The following is a 27,530-nucleotide window of genomic DNA, read 5'->3' on the forward strand; positions in this document are numbered from 1 at the left end:
TATGTCGTAAAGAAATATGTATCGAAAGGGATTATGTACGAAATGAAATTTACACATTAACGATTATGAAAATTTTATTTATTCAAAGAAACTTTACATTAATAACAGAATAATCTCAGAATTTACAAATAAACATACCGATCTATACAACACTGTAACTCTTAAACGAGACGATAAGATTTATAACACTGATTAACAACAACGTAGAATATAAATTTTCTCTAGGGCCATCAAACGGCGCGTTACTGAATACAATAATTTAAAAGATTGCCCTGTATCTTGTAACGAATGTGACTCGCTAGTCTAACGACAACAGTTTCAGGTTAAGACAGAGACAGGCTTTCAATAGTTTATTAGATAAGAGAAAATTGTATATTATTGTGTTCAACAGCGCGCTTTCCATCGATCTAATCGCTAAGGAGCAATCTGTGACAGTCTACAGTTACGAAGGCGGACACTACACTGCATCTTAACTACACTCGATGTATTTATCACTCCGCCAAAATTAAAATCAAATTTTCAAAATAATATGTTTTGTGTTAAATTTTATAAAAAAAAATCCTTTTTTAAAAAAACATAATATTTGCCTTAAAACAAAATATAATCATTATTGTATTTTTTTTTGTTAATTCCAAAAAGGAAAATGATTAAAATAAGATATTGCATGTTTATTATGGTAACGTATCGAGTGTAGTCAAGTGTTCTTGCAGAATAATTCTAAAGACACAGCGTTACTGACCGACATTAACAACACATCTAGTGTATCTGAGGAAACTAGGACAGAAGTCTACAACTAATTATTTAAATAGACCCAAAAACATTATTAAAATAAAATGTAGCAGTCCTGAGTTGAGATAAGGAAATAATTGACATAGTCATCACATAGTTCCTAAATTTTTCCCAAGAGTACTATCTATTGTATTGGAAGCTTTCGCTACATTGGAAGACCAAAGGACTATTATGAAAGGAAAAGTGACCGTCGAGAGAAGCAGCGTGCAAATCATTGAGTGATTTTAATACTGAATTGATATTTAATAACGACCTGTCACATTGATCGATATTACAACTACATGTTTTTAAATTGGTGTTATATTATACCGATAATTTCAATTTATAAGAATCCCATTGAGAATTCCTCATTCTAATAATTAAGGTATCGTAGAGTTGGTACTCAACCTCGCAAGCACTTTTATTATTATTCCTCGTAGCAGCAGGTCATATAACGTACTTATTTACTCGTGTATAACTATAGAACTTTTCGCTAATGAAATCAATATAACATGATGTAAAATTTAAAGCACCCGGTTTCCGAACTCTCTCATATTTATAATACCTATAAAATTTTCATATTATTTTGTGATGTATACATAGCCCGTAATATATTGTCTAGGTTTGTTATATATTTCACGGATGAAAGCAATATCATGTAATATTTTATTTATTTATGGAAGAATTTTAAAAGTTCTAAATTATTGTTAACCTTAGAGTTAGTTTTAATAAATACAACGAATTCGATTTGACTAGGCCTACGTATATCAGATGCAGACATATTTATTTAATATATTTTATACAATATCGATAAAATTTTGCAATAGAAGAATCACAGCATCCTTAAGACCATAACGGCGTTTGAAATTAATGTCATCGACATATCGTAGGTAATTTAATTGTAAAATTTAGACCAAATTGGCAGTCTTCACAAACATGGAATGTACGATATGCGTCTATGCAGGTATCCGATAACACTTACCAATAATATCGGTTGACAATATTATACCTATACAACAACGAGTTACCTACTAATGTCTCAGTTAAGGTTAAATGAACATTGCGTTCATATAAACTAACCATTCTGTCTCTATTCTCATAATATGTTTAAAAATTCTAATCATAAAGGACATTTTCATATTAAATTGACCAACTATTTTTTTTCACTTTTCAGTACTCTTAATTCACAACAGCAATAATTGTCTCTTTAATTTAGTATCGTGTCTCTACATATACTAACTTCATGGTTACCGATTAGTCTCCGAATTCCGAACAAGTCTGGTCATCTGCGACGTTCATTTAAGTAAAGTCGAAGGCAATTTCTAGCTCATTTACTCTACTTTGTACATGCTTCTTAAGTTTTTATTATTATTTCAGAGGCTTAAGGTGAGACAGTGACTACATGAACCATATAATTCCAACATATAATTAAATACGAATAGTTTTGATATTTGTATGTGAAGACTAACTGGTCCGACTTATTACTTCATATATTTCAAGGATTTTCGTTTATAAATTATATTTTAAATAATATAAATTAATTTATTTAATCGTCGAACAGTTAAATTAACTTGAATTAAATATATTCAAAGTATCGTGATTATGTGAATGTGATAGAGGCGACGTTTAATAATTATTCGACTGACTTAGTGACTAGAGGTTTAGATTGGATACGAATTATGGTGCAAAAGCAGCTGAGGAATAGAGGATGAACAAGGTCACTTTTTTTCTAAATATTACAATCGAATACAAATATGAAGGATCTGTCATATATAATAATTAGTCCTACATATATACGTTCACACGTCCGCATGAGGTATCTTTAACAGCACTATAATATTATAAAACATTATTTTAAAATTCTGTAACACAATGTTGACAAATAAAATCTATGTTGTAAAAGGCCTAATAGATTCCCTAAAGGATAAGCTCCTCATTATTTTATTTTTTTAACGTTATTTATTTTAATATTTTATGAGAGTTATAAGAAAAGATATAAAAAATGTTATCGTAAAATTATCGATAAGAACAGGGTATGTAATAATTATGTATCAATAACGTTAATACGGTTAGAGTACAATAGTTTTAAAAAGATGGAAGTAGAAAGGGTTACCGTAAAGCCTAAAGGGTAAAGCTCGAATCGCTATGAATAATGATCACAATATATACACAATATCCAGAGAGAGGAGTTCACGAGCACAATAGCGTTATAAGACGCGTCGAATGATCGTTGCAGCTTTTAAATCTCGCACAGCTCTAATTAGGTTACTTTTCAAGATTAAAATTCTTATCATAGGTGATATTTTTTAGTCCATAGAAAGGCGAGTTGCTTAAGCGATGTCAATGGAGCGTACTAGAAATATATCGATATGAAAAATTAATTTAATTCAATTAGCCCGATTTATAACTTTCTTTCTTAAACTATAAATTAGGTACGTATTTTTTTTTTATTTAATTTCGGGGAATCCCGTTATTATTTATGGTTTGAACGTTTTCATAATATTAGCATGTTTCAATATTATATTAGTTACATTTTACTCACATACATGATATACATATTATCTAGCGTCCTTCTAGGAAGGCGTAAATTAAATTTATCTGAGAACACAATTTAAAGCACTATCTCATTTACATATTTACAAAATATGATAACAACTATACATAATAATCATTATATTAAAATTAAAGAATGTAATATCGCAAAACTTATCAGGACTTATTATGAATGATTAATTTTATCTATCTGGTGGAGGCAGCTTGGTGTCTTCTGGATCAAGAGAGAGGCACTCTCGGAGATAGTCTTCCATAGACCTGTATACGTGCTCGATGACGCCTTTCAAGTCATGCCCTTCATCAGCATACGCCTGAATTGAAAGAAAAAAATTGCATTTAAAGTATTTTACAAATTGCATTCTTGGGTAACTTTTAAGCAAATAAGTTGCGTATTATTGTAATAAAATATTATAGACATAAATATTTCTTTCCTATAGGTAAACTTTTTATTTAATTATACAAATATATATAAGTTAAATTTAACCAAACTCGAATTCAGAAAAAAACAGTCACTTTCTTCACGGCTAAATTACAAAGCGCCGGGATTATCCGTTGCAATGTTTTATATGAATATCGAAGAAATAGTAATTAGGTGACCGGATAGGTAAATAAGATAGCATTAGCATTAGCATTAGCAGCCCGTAAATGTCCCACTGCTGGGATAAAGGCCTCCTCTCCCTTTGAGGAGAAGGTTTGGAGCATATTCCACCACGCTGCTCCAATGCGGGTTGGCGGAATACACATGTGGCAGAATTTCGTTGAAATTAGACACATGCAGGTTTCCTCACGATGTTTTCCTTCACCGCCGAGCACGAGATCAATTATAAACACAAATTAAGCACATGAAAATTCAGTGGAGCCTGCCTGGGTTTGAAACCGAAATCATCGGTTAAGATGCACGCGTTCTAACCTCTAAAATAAGATAATCTTGCTATTATATGCTAGGTGCTGTCGCAGGTAACGTAATTAAACAGTGACAGATGCTAAGGGACACTGTTTTTTCCAATGTTAGAAAAAGTCTACGCCGCGGTACTATGTATGCGGTGTATTGAATCAAAAAGTCAATGCTATGCACAAGTTCAATCATATGTAATCAAAATTTTACCATATTGTGACATCTCGCTGGTAATGATCCTGATCGGATTTAAACACACGTTTTTCGGTAAAGTGTTGCGTGTAGTACCAGATACTTGTAATTTAAAATGACTAGTATATATTTATATCTAGAATACAAATGATGAGTCTTACTTGGTATCGGAAGAGCACGCCGGCGTCGGTGAGCGCGCGCGCCAGCTGCAGCGCGTGCGGGTAGGGCGCGCTCATGTCGGCCATGCCGTGGATGAGGTAGAGCGCGTGTCGCGGCACGTGGTGCGCGCGCTGCGACGCGTCAGCCTCCACGTAGCCCTTGTAGTTGATAGACGGCATACCCAGGATGCGCTCCGTGAACGCTGCGTCTAAAATATGCACAGCATTTTGTTATATAAAAATTGGAATAACTTGTATTACAGAATCATATTTCTTCAACAAGAAAGGATCTTATTTTTATCCGTATTTTCTCTGTGTCTTTGTTTTAGTCATATAGTTAATTAAATATTTATCAATACGCAAACAATATTAATACATTTAGAACACAAGTAACGTTTTAAAAATGAGCGATTTACCTTAAAAATTGTATATTTTTCAACGACTAAATTGTGTAGAGTGGATTGCAAATCAGTAAAGAGCTGAGAGCCAAACGCGTCAGTAAAGTACACTTAAAGCTTTTGCGTTTGATGTATAAAGTGAAAGAACGAACTTGGTTCGTTAGCTTTTTTTTATTGGTGAGTTTATATTTTAGAAAATATCGAAACGCTTACTGTAATACAGCCAGTCCGTTATCGGCGAGACGGCTATACCGCACTTTAGCGTTGATTGTTGAGAACCCAAAAGCATCGCTGTTACGTAGCCGCCGTATCCCCAACCCCAAACAGCTACACGTGTTACATCCAAAAATTTGAAGGTTTCTAATAAATATCTGAAAGTTTAAATTTCAATATTTTCTTTATTGTATATGTATAACATGCTCTTAGGTAAATATAATAAGGTAAGTGATGTATTCAGAAGCAGTTATACTATAATTTTGATTATAAACGTGCCTAATAACAGCCAACTGGTCAGCCACCTCGACTCCACCGAGGCGACCGCGGAGCAGTGCTCGAGGAAGACCTCTTGCTCCTGCTACGTCTAATTTAACGTAAACTACGTCATTACGTGAGGACATATACGTTCCCCAGTCTACAAGAAACTGGTCAGTTACTTGTTGACTTCCAGGCCGCCCATCCCTGCAATAATAATTAATGTACTTTAAACCGATGTCATATTCTAATCACTTATCAAAAAAATCCTCATTCCATAATAATGTTTAGACCCATGTCAATGCCAACATTTTTAATGTCGGCACGTTGGTACTTGTGTTGACACAATAAATAGTAATCGAATCAGAAATAAATATTCTAACATAATGAATATATCTTACACATGAACGAGAACTGGAAAGGCAGCATCACGAAGTTCCTCTCGCCATGAAGGCGGAAGGAATAGTTGAACTCGGGCTTTGGACCCACTACTTAACTGCACGTCAAATGATCTTCTCGTTGGTAATGCCAACTCACGTAATCGTACTGATCTGAAGTTTGTAATGAGGAAGTCGTATTAGAGGGCATATATTTATACCATTTTTTTTAAAAACATCACGTTCGTTTTTTTTAAATATTTTAAGATGAAACTAATAATTGTTCGGAATATAACAGATCTCACCTATAAGGCCTCGTATCGTATAATATTCTTTCTAACTTATGTGTTCTAGCGTCATGAAGTCCAGCAAGCGGTGGACCAGGGCCCATACATTCAAGAACATAGTGCGTTATTCCTAGCTTTGGTTTCGCAGGAGAGAATGTGGCACTCCAGAAAGTGCAATTTGCGTAATGCAAACGAGCTGGCCACACAGCTAGCTCGCAAGTTAAGCAACGTGGCTCTTCTCGCTCAGCGCGGGCCCTAACGGAGTTGCTTCCTCCACCGTAGCTAGGATCTCGCACCACGTACACTTGTCTCTGTCCCGGTCTATCGGCACTACCTATAATAGAAATCATTTTTCAAAACCACAGTTTTAATGGAACAAAGCTCAAACCAAAATCCACAAATCTGACAGCTTACACAACTCCAACACACTTCTAATACACAATATAAAATAATACGCTTTTTGGAACTAAAGAGACAATGAGCTAAGCAAATAAGGTGAACTAAATGACATCAGGTTAGTAACTGAGGCAACTGCACTATTCAACAAACACCACTCAGCTGCAATGAATTCTTATACTTAATTCGATTAGCTTCGGTGGCCATATCGGGTTCCTGATTATGTGAGTGAAACTTTTCGTTGTCAAAACCTTCAATAAAAGAAAAACGAATATATGAATGTACTAAAATAAAAATATATTTAGTATCTAATGGTAAATATTCTTACCTAAATAATAAACTAAATGATTTTCCTGATCCCACGCCAGGATTTTCGCGACTTCCACTTTACCGTGCGATAAAACAGCCATGCGCTGGCGCAATACATCGACATGTTTTATGTGTGTGTAGTATTGGCCTCCGCCTTCTTGTACTGCTGCTAGAAGTAAAAATGCGCTGCCATCTTCCGAATAAACAGGTTGTTGATGGACTTCTAGCCAAGGTTCATCAGTCGCCTTTTCAGAATGCGTCTATGAAAAAACAAAATCTTAGAATTATAAAATGTCCAATATAAATTATATTAAAATAAACTAAGCTTTCGATACCTCTGTGCACGTCCAATTTGGTGCATAACAGCTGCTGTAAACGGTATAATTTTGAGCTCGGTTCATCCATACTACGCCAATGTGAGAGTTTTCTTTGCCCACCCATTGGGCTGATATGAGATAATATTCACTGAAATCGATAATAAATTATATATACAAATAAAGTTATTTAGTTACATAAATTATTTATATTAAATATTTTCGTTTCGTTTGAATGCCACAATAACAGCTTTTTAATTATTAATGTTTAAATGATAGCTAGAAAAAGCAAATTGGCTGTTCTTACATTCCATCTAATGTACTAGGAGGCTTGACTTCCCATCTGGGAGGTGAAGTTACATTTTGAACCGCTATTATCCATAAAGTGACTTGAGGTATGGAGCTGCCAGGCTGAGAATCAAAAAAGAATTTATCAGACAAATATGCGTTACAAAAATAAATAACTATATATATTTAAATAAATATATTTTAATGTTACTTAATATAGTTTTGAATTTGAAGACTCATATTTACCGTGGGGTATCTCACAGTAATGTGATCAGGGAAGACAGAGGGAATACTGTTGTTGAGGGTCGGGAGCAGGAAGCCTGATCTGGACGCACCAGTGCCACCTATCCCTTCGGATATGTGGGGAAATCTCAGCTCCGACACCTTGCTGTCGTCATATTGGACGTACAAAACGAAAGTGCCGTCTGTAGATCCCCAAGTTGCTGATGCTGTTTTTGTCACCTCCTCTGTTAGGAACAAAAATTGTTTAGATTTAAAGCTTAATTTAATTCTTGCAAGAAGAGCGTTTAGCAAATAGTAAATTTATTTTACGGCAAATGTCCCTAAACAGTTGGTTCACCAACCTTGGTATAACCAATCCGATACTCCATTGTACACGCGACCCGAACTAGCATCGGTCGTAAGACGGAGCAGAGGTGCTCTCCGAGCTGGGGGTGCTGGTCTGGCGAGGACCTCGTTATCTGCGACGAGCAATAGTGCGCCCTCTGTACCGAGCCATGCAGCGTGCTGCCATTCCCAACTGCTTTGACCTTCACCGAACAAGGGGATGTGGTGGCTAAGAAAAACAAGGTTTTATTTAAGGGTCGATTTATTAAAACTGTTATCAAAAAGCGTATTTTAAAAAACTAAAATAAAATAATTTGTGAAACAATTTTAATTATTTAGGTATTTAAATTTCGCAAAGATTTGAAAATTGTCCTCTAAAAAGGTAAGTGTAGTACAGTTCTGAAACAAATTTATTTAGAAGTAAGTAAATAAGTCTGCTTTAAAGAAAGGTCTTTGTAGAGGAACTTGAAAAACAATAAATCTCGACTGTAAGTTACGGGAGACATCTTTTTACTTTTCAACTTAGCTTAAACATTATATAAATGCGCATTGAACTTCCTTTTGTCTTTTAATTGTATTGTAAATATTAAATTATGATTAAAAAATAGATTTATATTTGAAACATGCTGAAACTTTCAAAAAAATGTTCGTTTAAAACGTGCATAAAAACTTCTGAAATCAAATAAAGAAAATCTTAAACTTCAAAGTCATGCCGCATCGTTATTTTTTTTCTCACCACATGTCATATTATAGGAATCGATTCACGCTTGTATGTTCTTGCATCATGCAAAACGATATTCTTAAGTACACAAAGACATTACTCCACTCATCTTAATAATATATTAAATTTAATAAAGATACTTATTATAAATGTTAGAATTAATTCTTACAATTAATTCGTACTTAATAAAATTCTCGCCCGTTTATAGAGCGGAAGAGCCTTTCGAGCGACTATTGAAATAACAGCGCCCTTTTAGCTCAGGGCACCGACCGCACCCTCTTTATTTCCATCCCCTCTAAACATGTAGCCATATCATATAGTATTAAAAAAATAAATTTACATTTTTAAATATACCAGTATTCTATGAAGCTTAAACACAAATAACTAACATCCATAAGCATATCATAAGCAGCTAAAAGCATTTTCAAGGCACATTTAAAACAATATTAAAAATCTACAAAACGATAAATTAGCACACATGAAAAGTCTTACTCATTTGTGACGTCATAAACTGTGTAGTGTGCCGTGAAGGTTCGTCGATAAACCTATAACATAAATAGTGACGTTTATTTGCGAAATTAATCTTCCGTTATAATATTACCTTTGGGTACAATACTTTATTTCTGTTTTCCACTTAAGGGGCGAGTGAAGTGTAATTACAGGCCCAAGGGACGTAACATCTTAGATTTTATAGTTGGCGACGCATTTGCAGTATCAGAAATAGTTTATATTTATTTACGGCTTAGTCGTTGGTCTAGTAGGTGATAATGATTTGATTCCGTTGCTCCAAAACTCCGGTTGCGTTAAGAACAAAATATTGAGAAAATTGTTAACGCTCCCAAGTAGGGCTGTTAGTGCAGGAACAATACTGAATTATGAAAGTGAGAGAAAACACTGTGCACCTGTGCTTTTATCACACCTCCTGTGCATTTGGGTATGCCGTAACTTAGGCAGATGTGACCACTTACCATACGGCGGTACTAACCCGGTATTACTATACTGACGTTACAAGTAATGAAAGATAATTTAACTTATTTTTACGTTTTGTATAGACGTACCTCCTTGATATTGTGTTGGAACAACACATAGCGAAGGTTTGGAGAACACTGATATCCGCGTACATTGAGCTGCCTCTGGATGTATAAATGATAAATAGCATTAAAAAACGTACCATTACCTTATATCCTGTTAGTTTAATATGTGTAAGTGATGTTCAGTTTATAAAAAAAAAAAAAAAATATAGAATTTAGAAAGCCAGATTGGTATTATATAACTTAGTAAATTATTTTCGAGATATATTATTTTATCTTGATAATTTGAGCATGAATAATAACCATTTTATAGCCCAAACTCAACTCAATAATTCTATATGAGTTATCATAACTCAAATCCGACTTGTAGTTCTTGAGATTAGAACCAATCATATGAACTCTCCAGCATAATAATATAAATATGATAATCAAACACTTGTGTCCAAGTGCTTTCGAATCGTCATTTAAAAAAAATATTTAATATTATCTACACAATCACAATATTTTTATATCAATCGATATTTCTAATTTTTTCGTGTATTCGTTCCTAAAATATTTATCTGATTATAATGAAACATGCAAGGTTGTCCTGCGAAGGCCCTGGCCCAAAAAAACAAGACTTTTTCCTTGTATGGTCTTCAATATAAATTATATTTATGTGGATCTGTGCTAAGTCGGGGCAGGGACATGTATATACCTTATAACAATCAGCTTCAAATCTATTGCAATGATGCAATAGTGTTGAAGTACAGCTTGATATTTATGGAAGTTTTAGTAAGATTACAAAATATGTTGGAAACAATGAGGGGATTATATATAAAAAAAATTGAAAACTAAATTTGTAAATAATAAAATAAAAACAAACAATAAATACTTAGGGCAAATTTATTTATGACCGTGTAGGGCAGGCAGATATGAGCATCCTATTTACGATGTCTTATGATATTAATATACGGTGTCACATCTAATATCATGTGGCTACTCGTAGCAAGTCTTTGTAATATGCGGTTTAGCCGCAGTTTGTGACCGGTATTGGCAGCCAGCAGCCAGCTTACAGCACTGCGCACCTCGCACGATGCTAACAGGCAATTCAGGTGGGGAAATTGAATTTGCATTGTTTGAAACTACGGAACTTTGACCGGACTCAGTTTCAAGGAAAATTTACGGGATAATTTTAAGAGGCGCTTTAGCAATTCCCACGCTGCATAACATTTAAAACTTTGTTCCCTAACTGCTCAGGTACGTCGTAAAATTTTAAAGTCTTTATTTTTATGCTTCACCTGACTGAATATTATTATTATTTATATTGTTATTTTACTTTTTCTCTCTTATGAGGTAACTAAATCCTACACACACGGGCCGTAGCCAAGCGCTAGTAGGAGCTAGGTAATGGCAGCTGAGATGGATGAGGTCGTAAGGAACTTGCGGGTGAGGCGGCAAGTGTTGAGGATTACTGCCTTTTGGAGTAAATGATTAGTGTGATGAGATATGTGTAATATATCGAGACTGCGTTGTAGGCTTTTAGGTACGATCCCAGTTGATGAGATGACTATGGGAACAATATGAATGGTGTCTGCACGCCACTGACGTTTCAGTTCTATTGCTAAGTCTTGATATTTACTAAGCTTTTCCGAAATTGTCGACTGTATGTTGTGAGTGTTAGGGATAGCTATGTCAATAAGATAAACAGTTTTATTAATTTTGTCATGTAGTGTGATATCGGGTCTATTGAAATGTATTGTTTTATCTGTGATTATGGTTCTATCCCAGTATATCCTGTATCTGTTATTTTCTAGTATGGTGTCGGGTTTGTATTTATAGTATGGGATCTTCTTATCTATAAAATTATACTTGTGTGCTAGATGTTGGTGTATAATAGCGCTCACTTGGTCGTGTCGATGTTTATAGTCAGTTTGTGCAAGGGCTCGGCAAGCAGAAGTTATATGTTGAATGGTTTCAGGATTAGAATGACAGTGTCGGCATGCATCTGATTGAAGATTAGAGGTGCGTATTATGTGCTTCTGGTAGTTCCGGGTATCAATGACTTGATCCTGGATCGCTAACATAAAAGCTTCCGTTTCTGGGAACAGTTCACCACGCCTCAGCCAAGCGTTTGACGCTGCTTTGTCAACATGTGATTGCTGTAAATCGTGGTGGTGTCTTCCATGAAGGGATTTCTGTCTCCATAAAGCAGTTTTTTCGTTCATGTCAGTAATCCGTTCGTTTTTTTGCGGATGTCGGTCTTTAAGGTTTAGTGGGGTGAAGCGTTTGTCTGCGAGCGTTACTGTTTCATGAAGTGGAGAGTATTCTGAGCGTTGATGGAAGTAGTGTCTCAGGGATGTAATTTGCTTGTTATGCAGATTGACTATATCTATTAAGCCTCGTCCGCCTTCACCTCTGGGTAGAGTCATTCTTTGGACACAAGATCTAGGATGGTGTTTTCGGTGGGCAGTTAGAGTAGTATTAATGATACGTTGAAGGTTGTGGAGCTCACATTGGGACCAGTTAATTATGCCGAAAGAATATGTAAGTACTGGGATTGCGTAACTATTGATTGCTTTAAATAAATTGTGGGAGTTGAGTTGAGATCGGAAAAGGATATTTAGGCGGTGTTTGAATTTAGTTTTAAGGCTATTTTTTGTTTCTTTTTGGTTAATCTTCCGAGCTTGTTGAAAGCCTAAGTATTTATAAGTAGTTTCTTCTTCTAAAGGTTCAATAATATTTCCTGATTCTAACATGTAGCTATTTGGGACGATTTTTCCATTTTTGACCGAAAATGTTTTACACTTATCTATTCCAAATTCCATGTGTATGTCCTTTGAGAAAGTTTGGGTGATATCTGCAAGGTGATGTAGTGATTGTATTGTGTTACTGTATAACTTAATATCATCCATGTACATGAGGTGTGTGAGAGTGGTGTCTTTGTGTGGAGTGGTAATAATGTAGCCGAGATTGGATTTTTGGAGCATATTTGAGAGAGGATTTAGCGCTAGGCAAAACCACAGTGGGCTAAGGGCGTCGCCTTGAAAGATTCCTCGTCGTATTAAGATGTCAGGTGTTTCAGTATTAGCATGTCCCGTGATTTTAAGAGTTGTTTTCCAGTTTTGCATAGAGTTTTCAAGGAAATAAATAAGTTGTGGGTGAACTTTATAGTGATGTAATACATAAAGAAGCCAGCTATGTGGTATGGAGTCAAAAGCTTTCCTGTAGTCTATATACATGGTATTAATATTTTTTTTCTTAGAAATAGCATGTTTCATTGTTACTGAGTCTATTACGAGCTGTTCTTTGCAACCTTGTCTACCTTTTCGGCATCCTTTTTGTTCTTCAGCAAGAATATTGTTAACGGCAATATGTTCGTGTAGGAGTTCAGTGATACATCCTGTAAGTATTTTGTAAATGGTTTGCAGGCAAGTAATTGGACGATATTTAGCTGGATTTTGATGGTCAGTGTCTTTTGGTATCATGAAGGTAAGGCCCTGTGTAACAAAGTGCGGCATTATGTTTGGTGTTTGAATGAAATTGTTCATGTGTTTGTGTAGTAATGAATGGGTTGATGTGAACTTTTTATACCAATAGTTGTGTATATGGTCACTACCAGGTGATTTCCAGTTGTTCGCCTTATTGAGTACTCGCATGAAAACTTCTACAGATATATGTTCAAAATTCATAGGTTCGATAGAATTAATTACTTCGTGGTCTGTATCTAGCCACGCAGCGTCTGTATTGTGACCTACTGGATCACTCCATATGTTAGACCAGAAAGTATGTATTGCATTGGCTGGTGGTGGTGTTATGTCTTGTGTATTTGTATTAGTGTTGTGTTGTGTGGCAGATGATAAGATTCTATAAAACTTTTTCTCATTATTACAGAATTGTGTGTTTTGTGATTTTCTAAGAGTGCAATTTAAATATCTTTTCAGCCTACTAGATGCGGCATTTAGTTTTTGTTTGAGGGTGTCAAGAAAATGTTCGTTACTAGAGTTAGGTTCTTCATGTTGAGAGTGTATTTTGTATTTATTTTTTATCGCTTCTACTAGTAAGGTAAGCCTATTTGTCCTATTGCCGTTAATATGTTCTGTGAGTCTTCCGATGTCTCTTCTGAGATTCTGTATCTTTTTCTGTAACCTTTTCTGCCATGCGGGTATTCTTTTCTGGAGTTGGCAAGGTTGGCTAGTTATGTCCTTAATGTTAGTTCCATTGCAGGTAGCCGCTGTGTAGGCAGCACAGTAAATAAGTGTATGAGTGGTCACAAAATCTTGTTCGACTGAAATATGTTGAGGCAGTACTTTGGTGTTAATGATATTAATAATTTGGGCTAGTTTTCTTGAGCTGTTTTGTTTTGGTATGTAGGGACGGCTAATTGGGTTGGTGTTTTGAAATTTTTCTAATGTAATGTTGTATTGTTTTTTAATTTTTTCCACATCTAGATAATTAGGGGTTTGGTCCTGTTCAGCTATTGTAGAGATGTCTAGTATTGGTTGTGTTTGTGGTGATATATGTGGGTGGTTGTTGTTTTCTGCGGATGCCGTATTTTGTGGTATAGTCAAGTGTTGTGAAGTATTTTCAAGATGGTTACGACGCAAACGAAGATCGTTTGATATTTCTTCACGGATTTCTTTAAGTTTTTGATCACTAATCATTTTGTTATTTAAAATAACTCTAAGCTGATCTGATATTCGCTGTTCACTTACTTCTGATAATTCCGGGTGTTCTGCGATTACCGCTTGATGAAGGGGTTGACGGTAAGCTGATCTATTTGCTTCTAATTCTGTAATTGTGTAGTAGTTTCTAATAATGGTTTCATTATACTCAGTGGTCCATCTTCTTCTCTGCTTTATACCTTGTTGGTGGCTATTGTGTATTTGCATGCTTAAATTAGTTTGAATATTTTGTGTTCTATCTTGGTTGTTGGTTTGTTGTAGGCTCTCTGTTACTTCTTCTTTTATTTGTTCTAATATTTCTTGAGAAAGTAATTTATTTCTGACTATAGCTCGGCATTGGTCACCTAGTCTCTGTCTAGATGCCTGCATCTGAGGAAATTTTAGTGAAAATTCGTGGTGTAGATGAGCAAGGTATATTTTACTGGTGTTCAATTTTGTAGCAATGAGGTACGTGCGCCAGATGAATTTATTCATTTCGTCTGACCATCTTTTACGCGCACGATTTGTACCTGTGGCGGGTGCAGGTTCAATAGCATGTGCCTCCTGCACAACATCCACAGACATAGGTGAAATTGTGTTTGATCTTGATGAAACCTGGTATGAAAGTGGAGATGAACTAGGTGATTCATATGAGTTGAAGGGTGAAGGTGAAGCTGAAATTATATCGTTAAGCATATCGGAATCCTTTTCGTGTTCTGCTTGGGTCATATGCTGGGGGCGTGTCGAAGGGGTATTTGTTTCGTTGCCCAAGGGATCGGCTGTAGCTTCTACGTTGTGAGTCCGCCTGTTCAACTCACAGCGACCGGCTGTAACAATTTTGTTGATGAGTGCCCGCCTGCTCAGCTCCTCACCACCGATGGTTCGCATGCTGTAGCATCCAGCATCGGCTCCAGATGCGCCCCGGCGAACCCCGGGAAGCGGCCGTAAATTGTATTCTTTTTTTCTCATCTCCATTTGGGTTTTGGGTTTGGGACCGTTAGTTGTGAAGGGCATAGCCAAGGTATTAGCAGCTATTAAATTTATGTATCTCCTGTTTCGTTTATTAACAGGGTATATATGGTTAAGTTCTTGATGACCATTCGTCCCTTCCCTTAAGCCCCCCCACCACGGCAAGGTGGTCCCATGGGGGGGTTATTATTATTATTATTATAAAACAGCTTGGAATTATAGTATTCTTTGGATTTCAAACAGGATGATTTAATTGCATTATTTATGATTATTACGTGTATATAATGAAAAATTTTATTTACAGTCTGTTCCCGTTAGTTAATTTTTTTTTTTTTTTTGTAAAATGGTGACTAGTGATTCCTCGTGAGAGCCTACTTGAATTAATTAAATTATGGTTTCAATAAAAAGTAAATAATTAGCATTAGCAGCCCGTAAATGTCCCACTGCTGGGATAAAGGCCTCTTCTCCCTTTGAGGAGAAGGTTTTGGAGCATATTCCACCACGCTGCTCCAATGCGGGTTGGCGGAATACACATATGGCAGAATTTCGTTGAAATTAGACACATGCAGGTTTCCTCACGATGTTTTCCTTCACCGCCGAGCACGAGATGAATTATAAACACAAATTAAGCACATGAAATTTCAGTGGTGCCTGCCTGGGTTTGAACCCGAAATCATCGGTTAAGATGCACGCGTTCTAACCACTGGGCCATCTCGGCTCAAAAAAAAAAATATAAGTAAATATTTAGCGAATATTATTACCAATACTTATAAAGTTTAATAAAACATTGATATATTTGAAGATCTTAAAATTATTATAGTTATTGTGAACAGAATAAATTTTGAAATTCTATTAAGGGATTAAATTTTTTTATGAAGAAACATATGTATGAATATTTATTAAATAACATTGACTTCGATATACTTAAGTAAGTAATGTATTATTCGTTCTATAAACACCACACATATATATACTATAAAATATTTAAATCGAATGAAAATGTTAAATGTAGAACTAATTTTATTTCCCACGAGTTGCAAATGAACTTTAGATCAAGACATTTCTTGAACTGTGATTACTTTCTACTTTGTTCTTTCAGATATTGCGTTTGCGGTCCACTGTTTTAACTTCTTTACGTTTTAAAAACATTGTTATGTTCGAGAAACTGACGAGTTTTAAAAATAACTTTTTCATTTCTATCAAAGTAATAAGAGTATTATTAGATAGAGAGATAGTAAGTAGTAATAAGTTATTATTTCGGTACTTTGTTTGAAGGATATTTTTGACTTCGTTTTTATATACGTATACATATACATATATTTCATTATGTAATATCATATATAAAATGATTTCGTTAAAACGGAACAGACAGTTTTACTTATCCTTAGAAAATATTACAATTAGTAATAAGTAATATCGAAATACATTTCGTGTTTAATAGTACTCCCGTATGTATAGTTCCAAAAGATAGCTATTTTGTCTCTTTTCTCGTACCATAAATAAATCAATTTACAAGAATATTTGACAAAATTTATGAATCTTTCCTTAATATTAATACGTTTTTGTTAGACTTTGTCTCGTTAAGTTAAGTTAAATTTAACAAATAATCTTTAAGACACTAATATCCTTGTTATATTATTATTTATGTTATGATTGCATATTGTCACTACAATAAAAGTCACTATCCGTTAATATTTTAACTTAATCTAAGTAATAAATTTCGTAAGAGATTAATTGATTGTAAAGTATTACAATAAATAAATATTCATAAATTCTTGTAATAGTTCTCAGACGTTGAACAACTGGGTAATTTCCTTTTCTCTAAAGGAGAAGGTTTACAGCTTGTTCTACCTCGATGATTCTGTGCGGTTACGCATGCCGTAGTATGCCATACAACAGATGCGTATCACGCATCCTTCCTTCACTGAGCACGCGATGAATTATAAACGAATTAAGCACATTTAAAGTCAGGTGTGTATGCCTAGATTTAAAATCTTGATTTTCGCTTAAATCCAAGAGTTCTAATCTACTTGTCTATATATAAAAGAAACCTTATACTCACGAGAGTGTGATTCGTGACGAGTACAGTGAGGGAGTTGTTGAAGGTATCGAGCGCCAACAGACCGCCGTCGTCCGCTTGGTATACGAGCTGATGGGAACTGACCCAAGTGGTGGGTAGTCGCTCGCCTGTCAAGTCTCCTCGCAAGAATTCGTCGAGTCGCATACGACGACCGGACCAGTAAAGTAACTCGTCCACATACCTGTTAAAGAGATAGTTTTAGTATTGCATCATTATAACTAATGTAATTCCTTTTTTTATTAGATGGGTAAGCACATGCGCAAATTAGCCATGTGATGGTTAGTGGTCCCCATCGCTCATAAACATTGGCGCTCTAAGAAATAATAACCATTACTTTCATAGCCAATGGACCTCCAACCTTGAGAACTAAGATGTTATGTCCTTTGTGGCTAAGTTACATTAGCTTACTCACCCTTAAACCGGAACGTAACTACAATACTAAGTATTACTGCGTATTATATAAAGTGTAGTAATAAAGTACTGTCTGAGGGGTAGGTTTGGAGCGCATACCGCCACGCAGTTCCAGTACAAGCCGGTGGATACAATAGTGGCAGAATTTCACTGAAGTTAGACATAGATTTCCTCACCGTGTTTAATTCACCGACGAGATTGAGATTAATTAAAAACACTAATTTAGCACTTTTAATTTCAGTGCTGCTTAGTTGGTTTTGAACCCGCAATAATCGGTTAAGTTAAGCTCGTGTTCTAACCACTGGAAAATCACGGTTCGACATCTGTAGTAGTAATGATTTATTTGTTGTATTTCGTTGCCCCAGGCCGTATTTCTAGAGGGGAAATTCCGCGTGTGAATTATGTCCGACGTATAACATCGCAAAACGATTTTCACATGCGAACTTGCATGCAATCACACATGCTACGTCACTAATATCGGATACGAGGTACGTTGGATGTACCGAATGGCAATAAATATATATGATGTAGTACATATGTAAGAAATAACGTCGGATATACTGAAATCGCAGTAGCCAACTATACGTGCGCAATGCGGCTGTGAATTTTAAAGTATGTTCTGGTTACTATCTTAATACGATATTATTTTTGTGCGTAGGCAAAGATAAACTAGCTTAGTATCTTTTTCTCCTCTGTTTGTGAACTGACTTTTTTGTAGATATTTTCGAGCTTTGAAATCGAATTGAAAAAAGACTATAAAAAGAATAATGTACACTTGGAAATTCGGACATGTTTTCCTTCGACAATTTTGTGAAAGATTTTGAAATATTTTATAAATTAAACAAAATTCAGCAGTGATGAAAACCGACTTACACGCTGCTACTTGCACGCTTACGTTTATACGCTGTAATGATTTTTACTCTAATTATTATTATTATTATTATATTCAATGTCGCATATTACCTTCTGACATTTTGCGATTGTGTTCTACGATGAGACTCTAGTTTGTTTTTACAGAATAGCTCCACATCAAAAATGAATTAATTAACATTTATATTAACGATAAATCTGATGATATATATTACTATACTTCTTAAAGAAATAAATTATATTCTGCCTTGTAATGTATATTTGTAACGAAATTATTCATTATTTAAAGAATTCATGAACAATATTTTATTCAACCGTCTCGTTTACACTCGCGCCTATGTTAAACATTTTTCTAATGGTTATATAACAATATTTTGAATATTAGACAAGCAAATGTATTATACGTAGTGACATTATAGTAAACAGAAACTTACCCTAATAAATATATGGCGGTGACGATACCAGCGATCACAAAACTGATGACCATCAACGAAAATATGATGCTTCTCCAGTTGTGGCCATCTCCCGGGTATAGATCCTAGGGGAAAGTCATCAAAATGTTATTAATTGATCAATGTGAATTTTATGTACGTATGAATTTTTCATGCTGGGTTATAGTGTCCTCTTTTTGAACAGAAGGTTTATACCACCACGCTGCTCCAATGTGGATTGGTGGACGCATGTGTCCAATCATATCATTCGACATGTGCAGACATACACACGATGATTGCTTTACCGTCATGTACGAAATGAATTATTGTTATTAACATAAATGAAGCATAAAAACGGAAAACCTTTGCTCTTATAAAATAGTAGTAGATTTAGTAGTTTTATATTGATGTATAAAATGTTGCCTTTTAATTTGATTTCAACAAAGTTTATCCGCTCTTAAGCGTGTAGGTGCGGATGCGGACAAACACTCACGGAGAGAGGCTCGCAGCACGAGGACTTATTTCGCAAGGACGGACGGTAAAACCAACACTTTTCAAGCAACATTTTATAATTGGCACTGACGAAGTGGTATTTAAAATTATGAAGTATTTTTGCTGTGTTCATTTCTATATTTAATTTTACTTGAGAGTAATTTTAAGAAAGTTTTAATACTATTTAAAGTTGATCGCCATTTAATCCATATTCACCAGTTTAGAAATTGTACTGTCTTTCTTTATATACATATAATTATTTTCACTAAAGATAGAGATAGAGAGAGAGAGTTATCTCAATTCTCTCTGCTGAGTATTTTAGGCGGCGATATTTTTTAGAAAAAACATCTGCACCAAAAAGTACTATGGACTTTATTTTCAAATACACAAATTATTTAACTGTATATCAATTACGTACGTATATTAATACGTTATAGCACACTGTTGGAACATATTCTAAATAATGTATGGATAAATTAATATTGTAGATATTATACCTCTTCTTTCGCAGATTTCGGGTCGGCGACCTGCAGCGTCTCGTCGGGCGGGAGGCGCCAGGAGCCGCCGCCGCCGCCGCCGCCCGAGCGGTCCGTGTGGCCGGTGGCGTGCATGCGCCGCCGCACCCGCCGCGCGCGCACCCGCCACCGCGCCGCCCTACGCGCCCGCGCGAACCCGCACCGCCCGAGCGCCCGCGCGATTCGCGCCACAAGAACGCGGCGCACGCACCTCCATCACTGTTGACAAAAATATTATATTAAAATATGCATTGACTGAATAAAGAGAAATATTCGTTTATAGTTTATTTCCTTTACTTTATGTAATATATAATAATGTATTTAATAATATACAACTGCAATTTAATAAAAAATAAACGATATGTGTTTAATATGCTTTTTATTATTATTTGGTGGAGCTCGATATTTCGACATTATCTACGAAAGTCTTGTTCACGAGTCTCGGGAAAAACATAGTATATATCGTATTAAATACTTGTAGTAATAAAAATATTCATGTTATTTTAAAATATAAGATATATAAACAATATGGAATATTAAATCACTAAATGTTTGTAAACATTGCACATATAAAGATTTACACGATTACACTCGATCCTACAACTATAGTATCAAGTGTTTAGAGCATATAATTAGACAAATGAGTATTTTTGATCAATGTTATAGCATATTGTGAAACAAATACTTAATACTGGTATTTAATTCTAAGAAGATCACGTGTCTGCAATAAAATGTCTCTGACTGACAACACATTCCTCAGCCTTGTTTATGTTATTCACAGAGAAAATCAATTAACTCTGTATACAAATTGAGAGCAGTAGACTTAATTAGTCCGAGGGGTGCGGTCGCTATCTAAACAGCTACCCATTAAAGGTATTGCGTAGCTTCGCGACTGAATGGAAAAATTAAATGTACGAAAGATATTTTAATATAAAGGTAATATTTAAGGTACTTAAATTATGGGTAGTGATATCATAGTCATTATTACATGTATGTTTAATATGTGAGTTAATATGGTGTAAATAAATAAGGATTTTTTTAAAAATAGGTTTGCAGATCGGCAATTGGGCCACCTTATGGGATGTATTGTCAGTATTCATAAACGTTGGTAGTTGCATCGTCGAACTTAGATTTCATGTCTCTTGTGCTTGTAGTTTTACTGGGTAGCTCATTCATCAAACCGGAGCACAGCAATACTGCGCTTTGATGTTTGACGGCAGAATGTGTAATAATTACATATATTTTGCACTAAGCCCTACCGCTAAGTATAAGTTTTATGTCAAAATTGCACTTCATTGGTGATAGCTTTTTTTTTAATTTCCATTTAAGATGATATGAGTATTGTTTTTGGGATTTTAAAGTGTTCTACTCAAATATTCTTGATAATTATTTCCGTGCATTTAAATTCTCAGAAACCAAATAAGCAAGTCTGATTGCTATATATATGACGTCCTCCCACTCCCCTATCGGTCCGCTTATAAGGCATATAAAGTAATAAAAATATTGTCTGTAAATTGTAAAATATGTAAATCTATTATCACCACTAATTAAAAGAGTTACCAACGAACACGAAGATACCACTTGACAAGTATCTTTCTTTTTTGCTGGATAAAGATCCGAAGGACGGCTTATGCGGAAATCAACTACTAAACGGATCGCGGGAACGTAAAAGATAAAAATCTTGTTTCGTATCTATAATTTGAACTACTAAGAATAAGACTTTGTTTTATAATTAAGACATTTTTATTTTATTTTTTATCTTAAATAAAACATATTGAAATGAGGAAATAATAATATTGGCCTAAGAATCTCGTGTACCTATAATATTAAATATGAAAATTCGGAAAAATATGATAAATATGATATATTTGAAGCTGGCTATTAATAGCAGTTGCTGTTAATTATATGCTTTCTGTCAGTTTATCAAACAAATCTTAGCACGAACAGACCAAATTTATTTTGGAACACAAATGTGTTACATTTTATTGTTAAATAAGAGCGTTGTTGACAATTTATATATAACCATACTACATATAAATATGGAAAACTAATTGAAGGCGAAGGAAAGAATCATATAATTCCTGCATTTATCGAATTAAATTCAGCCACATGAATATCTACCAATACGAATAGGAGCAGCGTCATGGAAAAACTCGAAACGTCCATGTCAAAGTAACATATATTTATCTTTTATCAGTTCATCTTTAACATCATGAATACAAAAATTATTGAACGAAATATGTTATCGTTTATAATAACAAATATGCATTACGATATGGGCACTATGCCCGTAGGTTAAGCGGCGACACGAGAAAATAAAAACGTGTGGATTTGGCAAGAATAGTGCTGACACACATTCCTTTTTTCTGTGGTGTCGACCAGACCAGAGTGTTAATTGTACCGAGCGGGTAGAAATCGCTGCGAGAAAGCTTTAATGGTTTTATCTAGTCCAAAAAATGTCGACGCTCCTGTAATAATTCACAGAGATTCACATCTGAGCCGGAACGTTAAAAAAGTAAGCGAGTTGAATATTTAAATGAAAAACCGCGGTGAAAATTGAATATACCAGAAGTAATTTTACTTGCAGATGAATGATTAATATTACATATTTTAATATTAAGTTGTTATACTGTCTTAATCTCGTTAAAGTATAAAGTGTGTCGAGGTAGTGGATGTTGTGTGTAGAATAAGTTGGCAGTTTGACTAAGATTAATTGGATGCAACGGACGAACTCTCCAGAGCGAGGAGATGCTTACATCTATCGGATAGTTAATAACAGTAGGTCTTTCAATTTACAAATTGTCATATTTAATTTTTTACGAACGATCTCAAATCTCTGAGGACTTTTCGAGATGGAAGCTGCATTGCAGATGTTGGCCTCCTGAGCAATGATATAATAATTAATATTTTCTTTGGACGAAATATTTAATTGAAAATTATTAAATATGTTCTCGAATAAAAAAACAAATTTAATAATTAACGATGCCCAGGTCAAATTAAGTTAATTTTTTTACTCATAAGTTCATAGCACAGAATAATAACATCGTATCAATATATTTGCAAGTTTTAAATCATATTATAATACAATAAATTATATCCTCGGTATATATGAGTGACTATTAATACTTGCGTCATACTATACTAAATACAATAGTCTTAGTTAATCTCTAAAACAATAATAACTATTCTATAAAAAGTATTGGTGTCATGAAAGAGCGTTATCATTTGTATTTTGAATATAAACATTAAAATAAAATACGCCATATTTGAATAGCGTTTATTTTAAAATTTAGTTTTTTTTTTTTCAATTTGTTTTTATTGAACTTTATCAAAGGTGAGATTTTGTACATGAAAAAACGATGAAGTTGGCAAACGGCCAGTCCAATTAATTGAGTCTTTAGTATCGGCTCTGCTTGACTAGGACGCCGGATGATGATTTAGTTCAGCCTATAGGAACATTTATTCTGCTTTCGAAACAAAATTTACTTCATGGCGTATAATATTTTATTTTAAAGAAAACACAACATAATATCTCAACTTATACGTTTACCTTTAATTTTGGATTTTTATTGAAATATTGATGCAGTTACCTTTTCTTATTTTTAATTTTTAAAGTAGGTTGGTAATAAGTAACTCATGCTAAGTTAGCCTATGAGTGAGATTTACGATGTAATATTTTTTTTTAAGAATTTTATTTATCATATAATACCAATTTATTAATCTTTACATATATAAATTTTCTTTTTGTGTATAAGTTAACTCCTCCTAATTTTGATCGATTTACATGTTTTCTTGTGATTCGGAAAGATTTCGAAAATAAAATTAATATTTATAGGACGGGCAGCTAGTTAAATATACGTTTTATATTAGCTTTATTGGTATGTAACTTACAAAGTCAGTATATAAACAAATCTAGGAAGTAGATTCTAACTTACTACTGGCTTCGTGTAAATGGTGCCGCAGCCGCATCGGCGCCGGACCACAAGTTTATATTATATGAATAACAACCGCGAACGGGCCGCGTACGGAACTGCCGCTGGCGTGCTACTATTTCGTGTAAGTATATATAGTCAGCGTAATGACGTATAAGGGCTTTTTCACATTGGTGTTCTTGTTTTATTTTATTTATATTTATTTTATTAATTTCTTTGCATATTCTGAAAATATATCTTCGTCATATTTGAACTTTTCAAAACAAAATTATAATTAATATTTTTTTCCCTCCAAACGAAAACGAGATGTATTTTGTAAATATATTTTTCAGTTTATGTATATTTGCACGGTTTTTTGTTGTTTTATTTTCATTTTCATATTTTCCCTGTTTAACTTAGGATTGACTTTAGTTTATTTAATTTGTGCAAATAAAATGAATTATTAATAAGTAATATGAATTATTATTACTACGACCAGTGTTGACAGTATGTACACAATTAATTATTGTTCTTTAAAATAAGGCATTACTCATATATTGCCCTACTGGGCTGTGATCAGTACCTACTGTCCAATGCGGGTATTTGCAATGTACTCGTAGCGTCATTTCGGCGTCAGTGTGTATTTTCACGAAGGCGGTATCGGCGTGCTATAAATATATAATTTGTATATTTTTTGCTGTCTTTGTTATTATGTTAGACATCTCACGCACACTAAGACATCTTGTACGCACGAGCATCACTCATACCTTTGCACGCCGATAATTCACCGTGGAGGGGCGCGCCTTCGTGATGAATATATCTGTATACGAAGCCACTTTGATTTGATTTTGTCAAGTCTCATAAAATACACTTAAAAGATTGATTCAGTTATAATGTCAATTATTTGAGCAAAATTCTTTACAAGGGCAACGAGTTAAGGTATCAATATACAAATAAATACGGTAATATGGATGTATTGCTCATAAACTATCTGTCACATTTGTGAAAATAAAGTGTTATACCATTCGTCTTGACTAAAAAAATGACAAATATAAATAACCATAGCGCAGGATGGTGAAAATAATCTTCCAAGCAACTCATCCATATGGGTGTTTACGAAAAGAAATATCCTGGTTATATTTATTTTCGTAAACACATAGTTCTCTGAGTAATATTTTCTTTTATATTTAATATTGGCCTACGTGTATCGTCTATTGCCTGCAAAACCCAGCAGACTTTATCGTACTTGTATTAGTATGTATACAAGATGTCAAGCCGATCGGTTGAAAGCTAGAAAGGGATAGACGTTGATGTACTGCAGTGCCAGCAATCGGCGTGTTAGAACAGAGAGGGTTGTATGAGAAAATTGCCATGAAAAATACATGCAATTTTGTAATAATAAACAGTAAACAAAATATTCCCCACTGCTGAGCTAAGGTCCTTTCTTATTGAGGAGAAGGTTTAAGAGCTTTCCGGAGTAAGCATCGAGCCAGCGTGGTGGACTATGCTGCTCTAATGCTGGTAATTTACTAGGTACCCGCCCCGGCTTTACACGGCTAGACTCACTTCGTTTACACCGTAACGCATAATGAGAGCTTTCCCAGTTGGCATATTTTTTCCGACATTTTCAACAATCATATATTTTTTGAGCCAATTTATACAAAACATTAATATCTTGCTTTAGTGAAAACCGTACCAAATTCGACAGATAGACAAAAGCGGCGGGCTGACATTGTTTCATATGATTACATCGTAAACTATATAAATAAACAGATATTATTTTAAGATTAAGTGACAAATGTACAAACACTCAAACTATTTGTAACATCAGTAAAATATATCTTAAATAAGTTATATTCTATAATGATCCAGTTAACGAAAGCCTCAGCGATATGCAACCGAAGATTGGTCAGCTTGTGCTGCGAGAATAAGCTTAGGTATGGTACGGTATAGGTATTAGCCCTCAAGGTATGATGTGGCTACGTGTAGTCAAATCACTTTTTCCATACACTTACTAAATGTTTAAGCTGTGTATTCTCATTGGTCAACCATTAAGTCATCGCTTGCGGTTGACCAATGACCGTTCAGACAAAATTAAAATAAGTGAATCTGACTTTGATCTCGTTTCATAACCTGAAGGTTAGTCATGTCATCGGCTAGTGCCGCAACCTCAAAATCTAGGTATCTGACCTCTCGTTAAGCCAAGCGTAGCAACTCAAGACAAGCCAATAAAGCGGTCAAAATGTAAGCGAGTACCTAACAAAGCCACGTAAGACTTTCAAGGTGATCTTCAGCAATGTATACGACCAAAAAGAAATGTAAGAAGTCCTTTGCTGTTAATATTTGCAATGTTGCAATTTGTTCTAAATATTTCTTGCTTACATCTCAGTGCAAGAATCTCAGAAAATAATTGTTATAATATTTACATATTTTTTAAGTATGGTTATTTGGTAAGTATAAATTAAAATTTAATAATATACTGAACGTTCATTGGTCGCCTGTTGTGTCATCGGTTGCTGATGAATCAACGGCTATTCAGAAATATTAAACCAAATGTATATTTATATATATATATAATAAAAAAATTAAATCACAGTATTTATATTGATGTGTGACAGAAAATGAATATACCAAATAATTACATCTCTAATATTCCTTTCTCTTAATGTTGTTAAATTGATGTTTTTTAACGCTACCCGTTTCCACGAATGGCGCTTCGGTGGAGAATTCATATAAAATGACGACTTTGCTGATCTATTCGGGTTCTCAAATGTCATATTTAAATTCTCTTATCTGTCTTAAATGCTTTCGGCGATAATTAAAGACAGAGATAAAATTTCATGGTCTTTATGCCAGCTTTAAGAGCTTCATTTTATCATGGTATACGGCGGAGTGTGATAACTTTAGATTGGATAAGCAGAAAGCATACATCGCAGACTGTAGACAAAACATATCTAAAATTACTTATTTGCGTGTGTAATAATAATACAAAAAAATTATATAAAGAACTAAAGTTCTATTTCCAAATTATTTTGAATACTATCAATTTGGAGTACATGAAACATTTACATAATGTAAAAATTATATAATGTGTGAATGTTATATATTTTTAAAATATAGCTTACTCGTTTTTGCCCACGGCTTTACTTCTTAGGGTGGAGGGATGGGGCGTGCTGCCGTTTTAGGTTATAAGTATAAAAAGTCAATGTCCTTTTCTTTAAGGTTCAAGCAATTCACACCAAATTTCATCAAATTTGGTTCAGCGGTTTAGCCATGAGCGTAAAAGACAGAGAGACCGACTTACTGTCGCATTTATGATATTAAGTAGTATAGGTGATGTCAACGACCTCTTCGCCGTCTTTAGACGAAAAGAAAATTATCCGTCTGGTCGTAGTCCACTGAGCGCTGCTAAAACTGTAAGATAACTCTAAACCTTTGTCCGTAACATTTGTAAATATCTTATTGAGATAAATAATAAATATA

General features: G+C 34.4%; 2 protein-coding genes across 3 annotated transcripts in view; both read right to left on the minus strand.

The window, feature by feature from the left end:
- Positions 1-56: 56 nt before the first annotated feature.
- LOC125076302 (inactive dipeptidyl peptidase 10) lies at positions 57-20,239 on the minus strand. Of its 2 annotated transcripts, XM_047688402.1 has the most exons (17): positions 20,119-20,239; positions 19,133-19,236; positions 17,400-17,598; positions 9,753-9,827; positions 9,187-9,239; positions 7,991-8,202; positions 7,653-7,873; positions 7,426-7,529; positions 7,140-7,269; positions 6,824-7,064; positions 6,681-6,746; positions 6,118-6,433; positions 5,837-5,986; positions 5,457-5,642; positions 5,178-5,335; positions 4,570-4,775; positions 57-3,632 (listed from the first exon to the last, which is right to left on the minus strand). In XM_047688402.1, exons 1-17 carry the CDS (start codon positions 20,230-20,232, stop codon positions 3,504-3,506), a joined length of 2,664 nt encoding a protein of 887 aa, XP_047544358.1. In that variant the 5' UTR covers positions 20,233-20,239; the 3' UTR covers positions 57-3,503. The 2 variants fall into 2 exon arrangements, with proteins under 2 accessions (XP_047544358.1, XP_047544365.1); XM_047688409.1 differs by lacking the exon at positions 6,681-6,746.
- A 60-nt stretch (positions 20,240-20,299) lies between these two features.
- LOC125077108 (protein anon-37Cs-like) overlaps positions 20,300-27,530 on the minus strand; it is a 104,185-nt gene continuing 96,954 nt past the window's right edge. The window contains 1 exon segment of the mRNA XM_047688913.1: positions 20,300-20,355. The gene's annotated coding sequence lies outside the window, so the exon portion shown is untranslated.

The sequence above is a fragment of the Vanessa atalanta genome, chromosome 3 (assembly GCF_905147765.1).
Source record: "Vanessa atalanta chromosome 3, ilVanAtal1.2, whole genome shotgun sequence".
In the NCBI taxonomy this organism is placed as follows: Eukaryota; Metazoa; Arthropoda; class Insecta; order Lepidoptera; family Nymphalidae; genus Vanessa; species Vanessa atalanta.

Excerpts from the sequence above, each read along its gene's own strand:
- LOC125076302 (XM_047688402.1), bottom strand. The coding sequence starts at position 20,232 with ATGCACGCCACCGGCCACACGGACCGCTCGGGCGGCGGCGGCGGCGGC. Across the intron at positions 7,874-7,990 it reads ATCGGATTGGTTATACCAAG|AGGAGGTGACAAAAACAGCA; the intron begins GTTGGTGAACCA and ends TGTTCCTAACAG. Across the intron at positions 7,530-7,652 it reads TTACTGTGAGATACCCCACG|CCTGGCAGCTCCATACCTCA; the intron begins GTAAATATGAGT and ends TTTGATTCTCAG.